General features: G+C 42.5%; 1 protein-coding gene across 1 annotated transcript in view; it reads right to left on the bottom strand.

Moving 5' to 3' along the window:
* ESRRB (estrogen related receptor beta) overlaps positions 1-14981 on the bottom strand; it is a 144826-nt gene that overhangs the window by 52702 nt on the left and 77143 nt on the right. Inside the window, exon 2 of the mRNA XM_008639617.2 lies at positions 626-1035. Coding sequence (XP_008637839.2) covers positions 626-1035 — 410 coding nt within the window. The remainder of the gene's footprint in view (positions 1-625; positions 1036-14981) is intronic.

Below are 14981 nucleotides of genomic sequence, written 5' to 3'. Positions count from 1 at the left end.
TTCAAAGAAAGATTATCTTAATGAAAAAGGTTGGTGAAACTGGAAAAGGAGAAAAAGACTGACTCTCACACAAGTTCTCTGTCCAGATTTGTGCTGAGGTTTGTATGGAGTTCATGGCTAGATATTAGGACTGGTAGGAGAAAGTTAAAATCTCTCTACTCTTGTAATGTTGGAGCTTTCACCTCAAGGTGCAGACATGTCTACAGAAATGCCATCTCTTGGCAGAGGCATCTACTCTTCAAATGGGCCTTAAAACACCTTTAGAATGCAAAGCATTTCCTTTCCAGGCCTTACTCCACTAGCTGCCACATTCTCATAGTATCAGTACCACTGGCAGAGGCAGGAAGATCCACTAGTCCAGATACCCAGATCTAGTAGCCAGTCAGGCAAGGAACTTGGCAAATGTTCCTACGATCACATAGCCTAACTTCATGTCCATGTTAATTTGGAAGAAATAGAACTGAGCAGGAGCGAGGAAGCATTCAAAAGGATGGAGAATTGGGTGCACTACATTCATTCTCCCTTTCCCCCTTTTATATGACACTGCAGTCTCAGCAATGTCTGGGGCCATGTCCCTTTATCTCTATGGAGTGAATGCCTCAGTTTCCATTCCTTCCCACCATACCTTGAATAGTCCTCTTGAAGAAGGCTTTACATGCCTCACAGGAAGCCACGCCGTAGTGGTACCCAGAAGCAATGTCCCCACACACCAGGCACAGCCGCTTGGGGATTGCATTGAGCATGTACTCGCACTTGGTGGGTGAGTCCTCCATGATGGCGCTGGCGCAGTCGTCGTAACGCTTCCGGCAGGACCCGCCCCCAATCCCTGTGCCATTGAACATGGGTGGCGAGTCTAGGCCATTGGGGTGGCCACCCATGGCGATGCCGTAGCCACCGCTAGCGTCGGAGGAGCCGCTTGGGCTGTGGTGGCTGATGGCGTCGATGCCAGAGGACGGGCTGGAGGGCTCGGTCTTGATGAAGGACCCACAGCTGGAGGAGAGGTGCCGCTCCTCCGTGGCCATTCTGCCGAGCAGCCTGCAGGGAGAGAGCAAAGGCACTCAGCAACCTCCTGGCCAAACCCAGTTCCAGGTTTAGTCAAAAGAGACCCCCCTTTTGCCACCTCAGTCCAACTCCAGTAGGCTCAGATAGTTCAACCCTGCGCAGGTTCTTCTTCAGGAATAATGGCACAATTGACTGTGACCAGCCCGCCCGCTCCCCACAGACTCACTCTAGAGTAAAGACAAAGCTCTTCATGTAGATCATAATTTCAGGCTGTTCACAGGCTGCAGTGCTGGGAAGAGGCATGAGTGCCAATGAAGCACAATCTACCCAGAACACCATCTACCCCCAGACAGCAGAAAGAAGCAAGCTTGCCTGTGGCAGACCAGGTGAAAAAGATGTTTGTTAATACAGAATGTGCTGCCCTGGCTTTAAGCAAAAGGTTCAGGAGCAGTCCCTGCAGAAAGGACATGCTCAGATTGGATTTTCATTTTTTCGTTTGTAATACAGAAGTCTTTGATTAATTTTCAAGTTTCGCTCCTTCTCTCACCCCACCTCACCCTTTATCCCATCCTGCTGCACTATCATCACTAAAAGAGGAGCTTAGAAACTGAAGGAAAATCATCTGATCAAAAGTTTCTTCTGTCTCAATCTTAAATATTAATCTTTCTTCTATTTACTCGTATTGGGCTTTTGCATGGACACACAAATTCCCACTTCTTAAAGAGAGGTTACACTCTTAAGTTTACGGAAAGAACTTCACCAACTTTTCAAGCTCTTCTTATTTATTTTAGTCACAGATAGTCTTATTTTTTATTAAAATGTTCAATCTTTTTTTGGAAGACTGCTAAATTTTATGATATTTGCAGCAATGAGTTCCAGGGATTACTTGTGCGGTGTATGAACAAACAAATCCCACTTTTATTTGCCTATGATGTATTTGCAGCCAGTCAAACTCCCTGAACATCTCTTGACTCTCCTTCTCAGGAAATGTAGTTTTGCCATGTTCTCCTCATTCAGCTCTTCATTATCTATATGATTGCTCTTCACACAGAAGTTTTTGCAGATCTCTTATCTGCTTCATCATCCATCTCTGAACTTCCTCTACTCTGGCTATTTCTGTTCAGTCCAGAACAGAGTTCAATGAGCCAGCTCCTCAGTGGAGTGAAACTGGCACCGCTCCATCACTTCTCCAGCTGAAGGTCTGGACAGTAGTCAAGACAAAGGCACGCCATCAATTACGTAGTGACATTACAATATTTTCAGTGTTATTTTCAGTCTACGTATAATGTAACTCCTTGCACTGTTTGCTTTTTTCCCTCTTTAAATGAAAATCTGAATTGTTACCACTTCTTCAACAAATAGTATCAGGAAGTTACTTACTGCAACACTTGATCTTATTCCTGAGCTGCTACAGTTAATTTAGAATCCATTAAGATGTATGAAAAATCAAATTAATCCTTCTGGTGTGCAATGTTTTGCAATAGTCAACAGTGTATTTCATCTGCCACTGTGCTGTGCAGTCCACACACCCAGCTTTATTAGGATCCTCTGGAGTTCTTCAGTCTTCCTTGGTAATTTGATTTCATCTGCAGTCTCATTGTTCATGCACTTCCCAGATCATTAACACATGGATCAAACACCACAATACTGATCTTTGTGGGTGATGCATGTTAACCTTTATCATGCTGAAAATTGACTTCTCTTTCTTTTTTGAGTAGGGTATGCCTACCCTTTCTTTCTGTCTCTTACACTTATTAATTGATAATAGTATTAACCTGAGAGATTAAAGTTTCCCTTCAGCAAGACAATTTGTCACAGGCTTCAAGAAAAACTAAACATTGCATTTTCCTGATGACATGGCCAAAGAATTCTGACTGACTGGAGATGCTTGACCTTTCTTCTTGGAAGCTCTGCTTGTTTAAAGTTACCACACCATGGTCATGTGGGTAATTTCTATTTCTGTTTCAGCCTATTTACCTGGTATTTGTGGCAACTCCTTCTGCCAAGAGGTCAAATCCGTCAGGGGACAGGACAAAACATTCTGTGAATCGGCAAGGCTGAAGTGCACAAGTTTATATATCACATCTGTGTGTCTGTTGATAGGAATATAGATGTTTGATATGCAGTAAATTCATAGTCCTGTATCCTTATGATCTCATTTGACCTAAGTATCTCCTAATTTTCCCTTCTCTGTTTCATCCTCAAAGTTTGACCTCATCTCCTATCTCTGGGATCGATCAGCCAAGTTTGTTTTTTGGCAAGACTGTTGACCTTGAAAGTATGGACAGGCATCTCACGTTCCTCAGCTGCTTTGCCTGGTGTTACTTGAGAGGAATCCAGGGTTTGGTCCCTCTCAGAGACAGTGTGATGAGTTGATAAATGCCCATGCTTTGCCCAGAGGGCCACAATGAACTAGAGGTCATGGTGCAGTTACAGAAATTGCTGCAGGTGCATTCATCTCTATTCCCACAGGGCACCTAGACAGATTGCAGATCTTCTGGTATAATGCCAGCTGACTGTGTGAAGGAAGAGGAAGCTTTGCTAGCTGAGACTAGATCTTAGCACCTCACAGCAAAGCTGAAACCTGCTATGCTGGCCAGGTTCTGGAACCTCTCCCTACCTGAGAAGTGCATCTGTGGTAAAGAGATAAAGGTCACTGGACACAGCAACATGAGATTAAGGTTAAAATGGAAGGTAAAAAAACCATAAAACACTGTTCTGCACTGTGGAACTCCACAGTAAGAGGAGATAGAGTTGTAATTTTCAAGGCAGATAGAGGAAAACATTATGAAAAAGGAATGACAGGGAGATGAGCTGCACTGGCAGATTCCATCAGTGGAGTCCAAATCCCAACTTCTGTTTCTTAAATAGCCCAACATTCACAGAGGACCTCAAGAGGACTTACCAACGTATTTTGCTTCACCAGAGAGAAAACAAAAAATAAAAACAAAAAATAAAAATAAAAAAGAAAAAAAAAAGGAAAAAAGAAAAAAAAAAAGAACCTGGGGAAATAAGGAGCCTTCCTTCCCCAAGGCATGCGAACAGTGAGTGTTTGATGGTGAATCAAGAAACAAGCCCCCTACATCCTTACAGCTGAGGACCCTCCTGTTCCCTTCCAGCAGGCAGCAGTACATAGCGAGTTCTGGTTAGATGTGAATGTGTGCTTGAGAGCAAAAGCCCTTAACACCAAGATAGATCAAAGATTACAGCTAAGGTGACTCCAGCCATTCCAGAGCATCTGTTTTTCTTTTCTGGCCTCTGACTTTTTGCAAGTCTCATGGAGATCCCGTGCTGATTTTTAAACAGTCAGAGTGTCCCCTGGCAATGAGATACAACATCTTGAACTTCAAGAAGAACAGCTAAGTGTTTTTTGCAAAGAGTTCAAAGTGATGAACAGCCATTTTGCTTGGCTCTAGTTACCTTAATAGGAATGTAAAAGGAGAGAGACTTGATCCAACTCTCCTCCGTGCTGGCACAGGAAACTCCGTTACTATTTCTGTGCCCATGTAACAGGCTTAGAGGTTCTAAACATTTCGTTCTTTTCACCTTTCCTCATCATAGGTCATTCCTTCTAATCCCTTTAGCATCTTTGTGGTCCTTCTCTGGATTTGTTCCAACTTCCCTGGGTCTCTGTTGCAGCAAGGTGCCCCGAACTGCACAGTGCAATGCTGCAGCACTACAGGGGAGAGTCACTCTGGAAAGCACACAGCCAGGAAGACATATGGACCAACTGAGCAGTAGCTTTGCCAGACATCAGGCTGCACATCAGCTCACACAATTTGATAGCCTGTCTCTTTGGGACCACTCTGAACACAAGCTGCTTTTGCCACTGTGCTCTGCACAACATGAAATTTGGAGATTCTTCTTGTTCCAAAGTAGATCCAGTATCATCTTTCAACTACACAGTGCTAATTATCACTTGTTTTACGAAAGCCTGTTCACAATGCTCATTTTTTCAGCTCTTCTTTTTTCTACTCTGATTTTTTAAAGCATCTTTTGGTTCTGTCAACTGTAAATTTGAGTGTGATCACTTTTACATTTTCTTCCAGGTGACTAACAAGTATTTACAGTGAAAGCACTGCCCTTTTGGACACCATCTTTGCAGAAGGATAAAGAATATCTCTAACCCTTCTGTTTACACTCTGTCATTTAATCCATGATTCATTTCACAGGATTTGTATCAAAACCAATTTGATCTAATTTCCCTAATAAGATTTTGCACAGCTTTGTGTCAAAAGCCCATGCACGGTCCAGAGTCAGTCTATTCACTGCATTCCTTTTGCCCACTAATTATCTAATTGCATCAAGAAAGGTTATTGTCTGCTGTTCTCCTGTTTCATAAACCCACTGCTGTTTATCACTAACAATGTTGCTAGCCTTTATGAGCTTGTAACTGCCCTCAGACAAGCGTGCTCTGACCTCAGTGATTCTGGATGTAAATACTCAGGTTTAGACCAAGTCAAGATTGTGCTTTAGGTTTTTATCCATGACTGTTCTCTCCTTTGGGCGGCAATGTTGGTTAATGTTACAAGTTTCCCCAATTCTTCTCCAGCCTTTCATCTTCTGCTATTTGTCTGCAATGGCTGGTATTTATACATTAAAGGCTTAAGAGTTTAATGCTCTTTTGAGGAAAACAGCAATAATAAGAGAGGGAAAGACTGCTAGATGGAGAGGACCAGAAAGGGATATAAGACTAGAGTTATAAAATTAAGGCAGTAGTGTCCCCAATTTTTGTTCTTTTGCACTTCAAGGATTACAAGTTTGACGCAGGTAAAGCTGTTTTATTGCACATCCTTTGGGGTTATTTTTGCCTGAAATAGTAATTTGTAGCTACATTCACCTCTTTACCCCACTTCTGGATTTGGAAATTACAAGAATTCAGTAGTCTTTATGTATAAGAGAGAAAAAAAAAATATCCACCACTCACACCTGCTTAGCAAGACAGCCAGAACACCCACCTTTGTAACAGAAGGTAACTTCTCCCCACCGGAGGAACTTTTTATCAGCTGAAAGTATACACAACTCAGTAACTTAATACCATCTGAGCATCGAAGTGCTCATGCAAACTTAAGTATTTGACCCTCTACATTCTCCAAGTAGCACTCACTATTCCAAAACTGGATCAAAAAAAGTTTAGTGACAACACTGCTGAGCTTCCTTAGTGGCTGAAACCTCATCTTCAACAGGAAATGCAAGGGTGGCTCAGTTCTGTACTCCAGTTTCCTGAAGAAAGGTACGGAATGGGCATCAATTCTGCCATGTAGTCCAGTCCCTTCACCAGTATTTTCTGATTTAGTCACGAAGTTACCAACTCAGCATGTTGGAGATTTCCAACAGCAAGACTGAAATTATCATAAAAATGCATACTGAAATACAGCTGTAGAACTAGTATCAGCTGATGGACAGGGAGAAAGAGAAAACACTCAGGCCCTCCTCACGAAAATTCTTCCCTGTTCTGGGCACAAGGAGAAATGCAAAAGATCAGAAGTGGGCTTTTTTTTGGGTCTCACACTGGATATGGATTCCAGACAGAATGAAATCTTGATTTTCTAAAGTTCCCTAAACTGGAAAACCCTGCAGGTAAGATGCCTGTACAACTTGTAACTTCCAAGAGCCATATGGCTGTGCTTGTGGAACTGCAGTTCAGGCCTGAAGTCCTCACAGTAGATATAAGTTATACTGACAAAACCTGAGAAGTCTGCCAGTACAAAGCTGCTCACTTCAGGCACCAGCTTGTGACAAAAGCATACTTTGGATTGCACAGAAATTTTTAAACCCGTCATGGAAGATGAAAGTCGTTTTAATCTGCAGAAACACCAATGATAAGAGAGATAAAACATCCAACCTCTTCTCTGGTACAGACCTATTTCTGCTATCAGTATTTGTCAGTTCAGATGAGATAAACCTGCACTGCATGTGTAAATGGGATGTGCACATCATGGAAAATACAGAGTCTGTGTCTTTTGTGGGCCACATGAGAGAGCTCTGCAGTCTACAGTAGACTGACAAACAATGTAGGTCGGCTTCTCAAACACTGGCTGCAGCTCCAACAAGCCAAATTTTGTCAGGTGTTTTTTTTAGATACAGGAGACAGAAATAAATAATGTTTTCCAAGTGGCAGGCTAGATGTGACAGCTGCAATTACAGCCAGTGTAATTTTAGGTCATTTATGCAAAGAGTTAATGTCATAGAGCTGAGCACACCTGTTGGTCGACCTACTCTTACCATGGACAGCTCACAAACACGCTCCCACCCCTGCCTCACCAAGAACACCCACCAAAGTGCTAGGGAGGAAAGGGATCAGCACCCACACTTGTTTCTCCCACTCTTCTACTCCATATGGACTTCAAATGAGAGAGCCACCATTTAGAGACTTTATCTATACTGACAGCTCCTCTCCATTCAACAGTCCAAGAATAATGGGATCTGCCAATGTGCCGCTTTACTCCTGTACAGTGGATAACTGTGGTAACTCAGTCACATCAGGAATCTCTTCTGGGCTTATTCTGTCATACAGGAACATATCCTGTTCCCAGGGCAAACTTAATTGCTATCTGAGAACAGTCAAGAGCTTGGGTAGTACCATCGTGATGGGCATGATCATAAACATAAATCACCAAGTTACCAGTGCATGGACATTAGAGATTTTTTGCTTCAGTCACAGTATTTTGCATTGCTATAAAGGACAAGAGTCAGAACTCAGCTCAATTTAACTATTTTTCTCTGGAGTGCAGATTAGTGATTTCTAAGAGTTCTGCCATGTTTCCTAGTGATAGCACCCTTTGGCTTGTATGGATTATGCTCCTATTCTGTAGTGTGGCAAACCCCAGACAGTCAGTTTTCAAGGCATTTGTCCAAAATATGCCCCCCCAATACCACATGCTTGTCTTTGGACAAGCTAGTGCTCACATTCTGGCTCTTACACAAATGGTACTTGCTCGTCTAATGCCCAGTAGATATTTTATCCCTTTGACCCATTGCATAACCAGAGCCCAGCTACATATCAGTAGATCTTCTCTAGCCTAAGTTAGCTCATGCTGAAAAAAGCTGCCACAGCAAACCATCTGGAGGCTGCTTAATAAATAAAAAAGGCTCTCATGGGCAGAAGACTTTATGGATTTCCTACTAGCCTTCATCCCTCTCCTCATTACTGTAATTTCTCTTCACCCTTACAACAACAGTCTTGTTAGTAAATGGTAAAAAGTATTACACAGATGAAGTGACAATTAATCTGGAGGTGTGACACATATTATCAGTTCACTCTCTTATTAACATACTGCCTTTTGAAGGTACCTTGCCCTCTGGTGTACTAAGTGGCACTCCCTCCAGAGTGAATTGCTTTAGCACTTGAGCTAATGCCTCTTGCTTATACTTACTGTTGATACCACAGCAAAACAAGGACCAGGGTTGACTTGCTGTCCACTATTTATCCAATTTCTCCCCCCCCTCTTTCCCCCGCCATGTTATCATTCTGTGTTTCACATTTCCACTTCTTACCCCACTATTTCTACGTTCACAACAGTTCAACAGTTTTGCCTGCACACAGAAAAGCTGCAACTCAATCCCTGTTGAAATGCTCAGCTAGACCTTCATTTCTTCTTGAGTGTCTTTCTTTATACTCTGCCTATCTAGAGCACTTATAATCTATATCTCTCTAAGCACCTCCAGTGTCCTTCAGACACTTGTGAATGAGACCCATACAAAGGAGGCTCAGAAGAGCACATTTTGAACACTTATACATCAGAATTTTGCTTCCACCTTTTCAGATGGGCAAGGAAAGGAAAACTTCTAGCACTGTCATTCATATCACACTTACTTTTGCATCACAGCCTGATCCAACATCTCATCTCTCACGGACCTTTGACTCTGTGTCCTCTCAGCATTTCTGAGAAAAACTGCCACCAGTGCAAATTCTTCAGCCTGCACTTCCTTGCATTTCAAGATATTCACTGAAGACATCCCCCTTCAACCTTGCCTACAATTCATGGTGAACAATGGCATGAAAAAAGAGAGACCCAGAGGTATTGCTTAATTTTTTAAGTATTTGAGGAAGGAGTTAGGATGGGAGATGCATATCAAAGACATCACCCAAGAAACAAATATGCAAAGAGACTTAGTAATTGACATTTTTTAGGAATACTAGCTTACTGAAAAGGGGGACTTCGGGTTTATCAAGACAAAATATGAACTTGAATGTTATTCAACCTGGATGCATTTAGAAATTCTCTGGGTTTTAGCTGGTAATATTTTTTGGGAAGGTTTCTGTTTCTTACACTTCAACAACACAGTTGTAGTGGGATTCTGCCCCCTGCCTCCTTCTCCCACCCTTGCCAAGACAATCCAGACAGATTAGATGGGCTTCACCTAGATTCCACCTGTAGCTCTCAGAGAAATCTGTAACTAAGTGCCTCATCATTAGAACATTGCTCAAAACCTGACAGATCCTGAAAAACTAACTGAAATTAGTTTCACATAAATTACAGCATGGGAAATAACAGAGGGCAATTAGTGCTTTTTAATCCAATTTTTTTTTTAACCCTGACTCTCCAGAAAGGATTTCTAAGATGATACAGTGGCAAAGCAAGGTAACTGTGAGTGCAAACGCTGGATATGACATATGGAAGATGTCCCAGAATCACTGAAAAAGTACGGAAGTGCAAGCAAGTTAGGCTGTCAGTGAGGACAGAAGCACAAGAGAACTACATGGAGTCAAGTACAGACAAGAAACCTACACAGTGAGGCTGAGATACAGCACTTGAAAAAGCAGAGAAAGGCAGTACATGACAGAGGTAACTGTAGACCAGGCTCCTTTCCTGCTAGTGAATACCACAGGCGTAAGGAGAATAGGTTACATATGGAAACAGTGGTTTCCTTCTGCACACCTTACACTGCTGTAACATATAGGATTATCTTTAGCTACCTATTTAGAATAACCTCAAGGTTCAGTTTTGCTGAGTCTCTAAACTCCCACCTTTGGTAGGTATTTAGCAGATCTCTTAGCACACACTGCGTGTATTAAGTAGGCAGCTGTATCTGACCCAAATTCCAGCTTCTAACCCCCATAACTTACTGTAAATCCGTTTCATTTGCCCATCTTGCTGACTGTCCCCATTTCCTCTGACTGACAAAGCAGCTTTCCATCCACTCAAGTCCAACTCTACCTGACACTCTACAGTGTCCTGCATTCTTACTTGCCTGAATCAAGAGATGAGATGAACAAACTGCTCCTTAGACAGAAACTGTGTAGCAGAACAAACACATCATTTTCCCCAATATTCTGCAAAACTTGCATGTTCCTTTCTCTAGATTAAAAAAACTCCCACCAAGCAAACCCCCCCTAAAAAACCCAGTTCAGCCAAAACAAATTCTAAAGCAAAATACTTTTCAATTATTTCAATTTTCCTCACAAACTGGCATCACTGTAGGAAAATTTAACTAAATGTAATTACAAAAACCCCACAAAAATATTCCTTTTGTCATGAATAAATTATTTTCTCATCCCATGAAGTTTTCAGTTTTCTCTGTCTCTGTTTTTGGATATGCAAGAAAGGAACACAAGCTTGCAAGTGTTTTAACCTCAGTTTCTCTTCCTCTTCCATTTTTTAGCATCCCTGCTAATGGCTAAGCAGAAGCTAACAGGCAGACATAGCAAAGCAGACAGGCAGTCAGGCACCAGCAAAGAAGCTACACAGTTGCTTTTACACTTTCATATAGTACCTTTCTGAGACAGCTTTGAATGTTACATAGCTTTATTCTGTAGGGTATCTGCGTATATCAGGAATGCATAAATTTATTGTGCAAATACACACAACCCCCTTCTCTCACATCTCGCCTTTCCTCATCATGTGGATGCACCTAGATACCATTCCAGTAGCTTTGCTATAGAAGCCAAACCATGAATTCATACTTCCTGATCATCACAGTGAGTATTCAGACCTTTATAGCAAGCATAATGCAGTAAAGCAAAAACAAACAATCAAAAACCACTGCCTAACTGAGCCATATCTTCCACAGTCTGCACCTTGAGGCACAGTCCTGTGTCTATCAGAGCATGGGAAGAAGAAGACCTTTACATATGTCTGCAGGCGGTCCTATCCCATATTTAAGAACAGTTTGTTCTCCCTCCAGAGGTCTGGAACCCTTTGCTGATGCAACTAGGAGGGGGCCTGCCCTCCTTAAAGTAGGGACCCAAAAAGAAGCAAATTTCAGCAACTGATGGCCTGGTGTGACCCAACCAAAACCAGCCCACCGTGACGGCATGTCCTCCCCGCTGTGCTTGTTCCCTTTGCCCTTGGAATGCTATCACTTGTTATCACGCTGACTTCTCCAGATGGGGCATTTTGGCTATTGATCTGATAAATAAACAGCCTGCTCGCTCGATCAAAATGTTATTTTGCATTTCAATTACTGTTCGCTAATGCAACCTTCATCCCGCCAAGAGTGCTGCTGGCAATGACACTCGACCTGGCACAGGCATTTGCAAGCAAATTCGGCAGCACCCGCTGCAAGCACCTAACGGGATTACCAACCTCCATTAGATGCATAGAGAGAGGAGACGATGGACACACAGTAGTGGGCTGAAGGGGAACAGACACGCAGAACAGAACAGAGCGGCCTGGACAAGGGGTAGGGAGAGGCAACAAGACAGCTTTACCAGATATTTTGACGGTGAGAGGTCTTGAAAGCTAAAGACTTTCCCTCCAGTGAACAACCCCAAGAGCTCATAGCACTGAGCTGTCTGTGGGTAAGCCATGCAAGAGTTCAGAGCAATGGGAAATAGAAATCAATGTCTGGTGACAAGCCAGCAGTGAGCACTGCAACCCATCAGGGCACATAGGGTCAATTCTAAAGCAAGTTCTGGAGCCTAGCTCCACCAGGGTTCAGTAGGCCCTAGAAATACACACAGCATTCAGTATCTAAACTTGCAGGGAGGAATCCCTCTTAATCCTTGCTGGATTCTTCTGGGAAATATGACTACCTCTGGAGAATCTGGTGGTGATACAGGAAGAAAGGGGCATCCAGAGGTGTAGCTAAAATCTCTGGCAGGTGCTGATCTCTATTAATTCAGCACCCTGTTTACAACAGGGAATCCTTTGCCAAATCCATGAACTGGTTTCACTCAAACCCCGTCTACAATAGGAAACACAACACAAATACTAAGTCAGTGAGCAGCCACCAGCAGTGAGGTCAGGCATGACCACATCGATACGAGACAGCTTCTAGTCCCAAACTCTTCTAGTCACATGACACACTTCCCCAGGTAGCTGGTTTTGCACCAGACTCCTGCATGATGCAGAATGTACCTTATCCCTCTTTCTTTTTCCTACCTTAACTCCTAAATGAAATGTAACATGTATCACAAAGTGACACAACCATTTGCCAATGTATGCAGATGGTGGTCAGTGCTTTCACCACCCCAGGCACGGTTTGCCTGTCTGGACTTAGCTCCCAGCTGACAAGATAATATAAGTCAAGTAAACACATTTCTCTCAATTTCCAGAAAGCCTTTGTCAAAGACCTTTTGCCAGGCCTGGACAAATTTCTCCCATTTATAAACAGACAGCATTCAGACTGAAATGCGAGTCATCCAGGAGTTAAAAATAAACAAACCCCTGTAACACCCTGAGATTATATAAACAAAATGCTAAGTATAACACACTGAATGAGATCAATGTGATGCATAAAGACAGGATCTATAACTCCACACACTCACACTTCATCTGCACTGTGTGCCCAGTCTTCCAGTTCCCTCTGCCCTTGGCAAACGAAGTCGCTGCCCCGCACCCATCTCTCTCTAACCAGCCTACACCGTAGACCTTACCCTCCCAGATCTGTGGCCTCTGTGCCTACTCTTGGGAGCAGAGTTTTGGGAATCATTCTACATTCTTATCACCACTTCGTAACCAAGCCCCAAACACAGCCCAAGGACCCTATACATGTTGTGACTCCTAGTCACTGGCTCTGTGCTTCTGACATGGGGCAGTGAAGTACAGTGTACGGAGCCCTTAAAATGCAGTCAAAATGTCTCAAAGTCTAATTCCAGCCTCAACGCTGATCTTCTTATAAACTTCAGCAAGTCACTGCAGCTCTCCAGGACACTGCTTTCCCCAGCTGATGTGGGCCTGAAGGACCTACCTCTCAGGAACACCTTGAGAGTCAAACAGCAACTACGATTGAAAGCATGGAGTGTGCAGATGAGTGTGGTAACCAGAACGATGGACAGATGAAATCTATGCTCACATGATGTCCTCTGCTCCAGATTATCAGCAGAATTTGAACCTCTATCTTCAGCACCACAGCTCTCAGGTTTGCCTGTGTAAGTAGTGTGAGTAGCTAGTGTTTTCCTGCATGCAAGCTAGCCAGAGGAAGAAAACACTGGCTTTGCAGATTTGTTTCTATAATACACACCAATTCTGACCTCCTCCTACACCTCACTGTACTTTAAGCCCAGTCCCCTGTGACCCAGTCTACACAATAACCTAATCTCTAATACTGCCTAATCCTATCTCCATCTCCCCACATGCTATTTCACACATCAGCTGCCTCCTGATCACACCTCCATACAACCCATTTTTCTATTCTCCTTTGCAATTATGCTTCACTCTAAGTTTTTCATCAAAAATTCATTTTTGTTTAAAAATGCTATTCTGCTTCATTACATAACGAAGTCAATTTTGGAAATGATTTTTACTGTAAAATTTCCAAAACAACTCTAAAAAAATTAGATGTTGAACTTTGCTTTGTTCTTAGCACTTTGCTTAGCCTGTTACATGTTGCCTCGTGTTGTTTGATGAACTACTCATGCACTGTTTCAAGAACATAATGAAACAAAATATTGGAACTTTTTTCTTTTTGGGAGAAAATTTTATTGGAATTTCTACTTTGCCTAAAATTTCACGTTGCAGTCAGATTTGTGATGAAATAACATTGTCAAACGACAAATATTCTGTGAACCAAGATTCTAATTTCCATGCAGCTCCCCTCCCTCTGTCTTCCACCCAGTCCTCTGCTTGTGCTTCACTCAGCAGGCCTCTTTTCTCTACTTCTATACATTCAGAAATATCTATGTTCTAATGTACACAGAAATGTTTTGACACTTCATGCTATCTTCTTTAGGCAGGCAACATAGAGAGATTGAAACTGAGAAAGAAACTGCATCTAAATCATCTGAAAAGGTGGAATTCTACATAAAAGTTCCGGAAATTCAAGAGAACCATAGAATCTGTGCCATCAACTCATATAAAATGGTTATCCTGTATTACTCAGAGATTAACCATGTGTCAAGGAGCATCCTGCAGCCAAAAATCAATCCCTCTGATTTGAAAGCTGAGAGCTGTTGGAGAAACGCAGTTCCACTTTTTCATCTGGTGCCATTTAAGCTTTACCCCATTCCTTCTGCATCACAATGAAATCACTGCTGGCATGTGATCAGAAGCTCTGAAACCCTGGCTGCCTATCAGTTTACAAAAATTGACCTGGACATTCTAGCCACTTTGATGAGAGTCTGAATGGAACTTCTTTCTCATTCACTGATGGTAAGGAGTGCTACTTCTTAGCACCTCTGTGACCTACAAAAAATGCTTCATTTTACAGCTTGCTGAGGAAAAAAATGTTGGAATTGAGCACAAGCATCTTACCTGCTACCTAACCTTACCCAGAATTTTCTAGCTACAGGGGAAATAAATCAGAAGTAGTTGGTACTGTATCCTGGCTCTTCATTTAAGCCTTGATCCAACTCCTATTGAAATCAAATTGTGATTTCTATTGATCTGAACATGAACTGGACCTCAGGATCTGAAAAGTCATCTGAATGTTGAACACTGCAGCTATCCCATGCCCTTTACAGGATTTCTGAAGACTTGTCTTCAGTCTCTTGAGACTGAGTCTCTGGAGACTTGTCTTCAGACTGCAGTGTTTAACTACTCCTTCTCCAAACAAGCTTTTGTTTCAAATGTTCCTGGGAAGGAAAGGACGGTGAA

This window comes from Corvus brachyrhynchos, unplaced genomic scaffold (assembly GCF_000691975.1).
Source record: "Corvus brachyrhynchos isolate BGI_N302 unplaced genomic scaffold, ASM69197v1 scaffold115, whole genome shotgun sequence".
Classification (NCBI taxonomy): domain Eukaryota; kingdom Metazoa; phylum Chordata; class Aves; order Passeriformes; family Corvidae; genus Corvus; species Corvus brachyrhynchos.
This window is presented reverse-complemented; position numbering and strand designations above follow the sequence as displayed.